At 42.7% G+C, this 1,108-nt stretch overlaps 2 protein-coding genes across 2 annotated transcripts in view; one reads left to right on the top strand and one right to left on the bottom strand.

Moving 5' to 3' along the window:
- Positions 1 to 1,108, bottom strand: part of LOC109536720 (lipoyltransferase 1, mitochondrial) — a 22,697-nt gene that overhangs the window by 17,278 nt on the left and 4,311 nt on the right. The window lies entirely within an intron of this gene.
- The window catches only part of LOC109545237, a gene marked incomplete at both ends in the record, with an annotated part of 46,061 nt that extends 44,953 nt beyond the window's left edge, over positions 1 to 1,108 (top strand). Inside the window, 2 exon segments of the mRNA XM_048664131.1 lie at positions 712 to 863; positions 926 to 1,108. Of these exon segments, the coding sequence (XP_048520088.1) occupies positions 712 to 863; positions 926 to 1,108 (335 nt within the window).

Raw genomic sequence — 1,108 nt, 5'->3', positions numbered from 1 at the left:
TTTTTTCGAAGTTTCTCAAGAACCATTTGAGCCACAGAATTCTTTTTGGCATCGTTGAATAGAGAATTGAAAACTCGATTCAGCCGTAACAACGCGAGTGAGGAAATTTTAGTAGTTTTGACCCAGAAAGCAACATTTGAATATCAGACACTTAGGTACAAGATTATGCCAAAAATTCCATGTTTTCCGTCCCGTTTTTGCTCATATCTCGGAGGCAAAATGAGCACGAACGCTCATTTATACATCATTCTAGAGAGAAATAAATGGCCTTTTTAGAAAGGGAACCATCGATAAGGAAATGTTGGCAGTTTTCTCAAAAAATGCTTGAACTCAAGAAGTTTTAGATTTGCGTGGTTTTTTTTTGAGTTGCAAAATCCACTTGAACATGATGCTGCTTTTTTCGAAGTTTCTCAAGAACCATTTGAGCCACAGAATTCTTTTTGGCATCGTTGAATAGAGCATTGAAAACTCGATTCAGCCGTAACAACGCGAGTGAGGAAATTTTAGTAGTTTTGACCCAGAAAGCAACAAAAAAATTATAATATAATTATAATATAACAAATAAATTGCCCCTTCAGCGCCAAAAATAGGCAATATTCTCAATTACCGTTATTACCTCCACACGTGGACCTGGGAAAATGCGCCTGTCACGAACATAGCAAGTAAGCGAACCCATTGTTTAAAGGGATTAATTTGCAAATTGTTTTTTAGACGCTTGAACTGAGGTTAATCGGCCCCACTTTGATAGTGGCAGGACTGCTATGCTGCATAATCCGAGTGCTACTCTGTGCCTGTCCGCCGTCCTGCTTCCGCTCTCGAACGAAAACGAAGATGAAAGATTCCTGCTCGCATCGAAACAGCCGGTTCGCATCCGCACTTCATCCCCTGCTCGGTCACTGGCTGATTCTTGCATTTTTTGCTCTAGACGCCGCCTACCACAACGATACCCGGAGGCTGCCGACCAGGCGGACTTTGTTCCTGCAGACAAAACGGCGCTGCTGCGCAAACACACCCGGAAAAAAGTCTCAATCGTGCCGCCAAACTACAGTCTCCCGAGCACCAGTACCAGTGAATTTAAAGAGTTGCCTTCTCTGCACTTCGAGCAAGA

This window comes from Dendroctonus ponderosae, unplaced genomic scaffold (assembly GCF_020466585.1).
Source record: "Dendroctonus ponderosae isolate FM_Combo_2020 unplaced genomic scaffold, Dpon_F_20191213v2 Dpon_F_20191213_2, whole genome shotgun sequence".
NCBI classification, from domain to species: Eukaryota; Metazoa; Arthropoda; class Insecta; order Coleoptera; family Curculionidae; genus Dendroctonus; species Dendroctonus ponderosae.
Note: the sequence above shows the minus strand (reverse complement) of the source record. Positions and strands in the feature narration are given on the sequence as shown.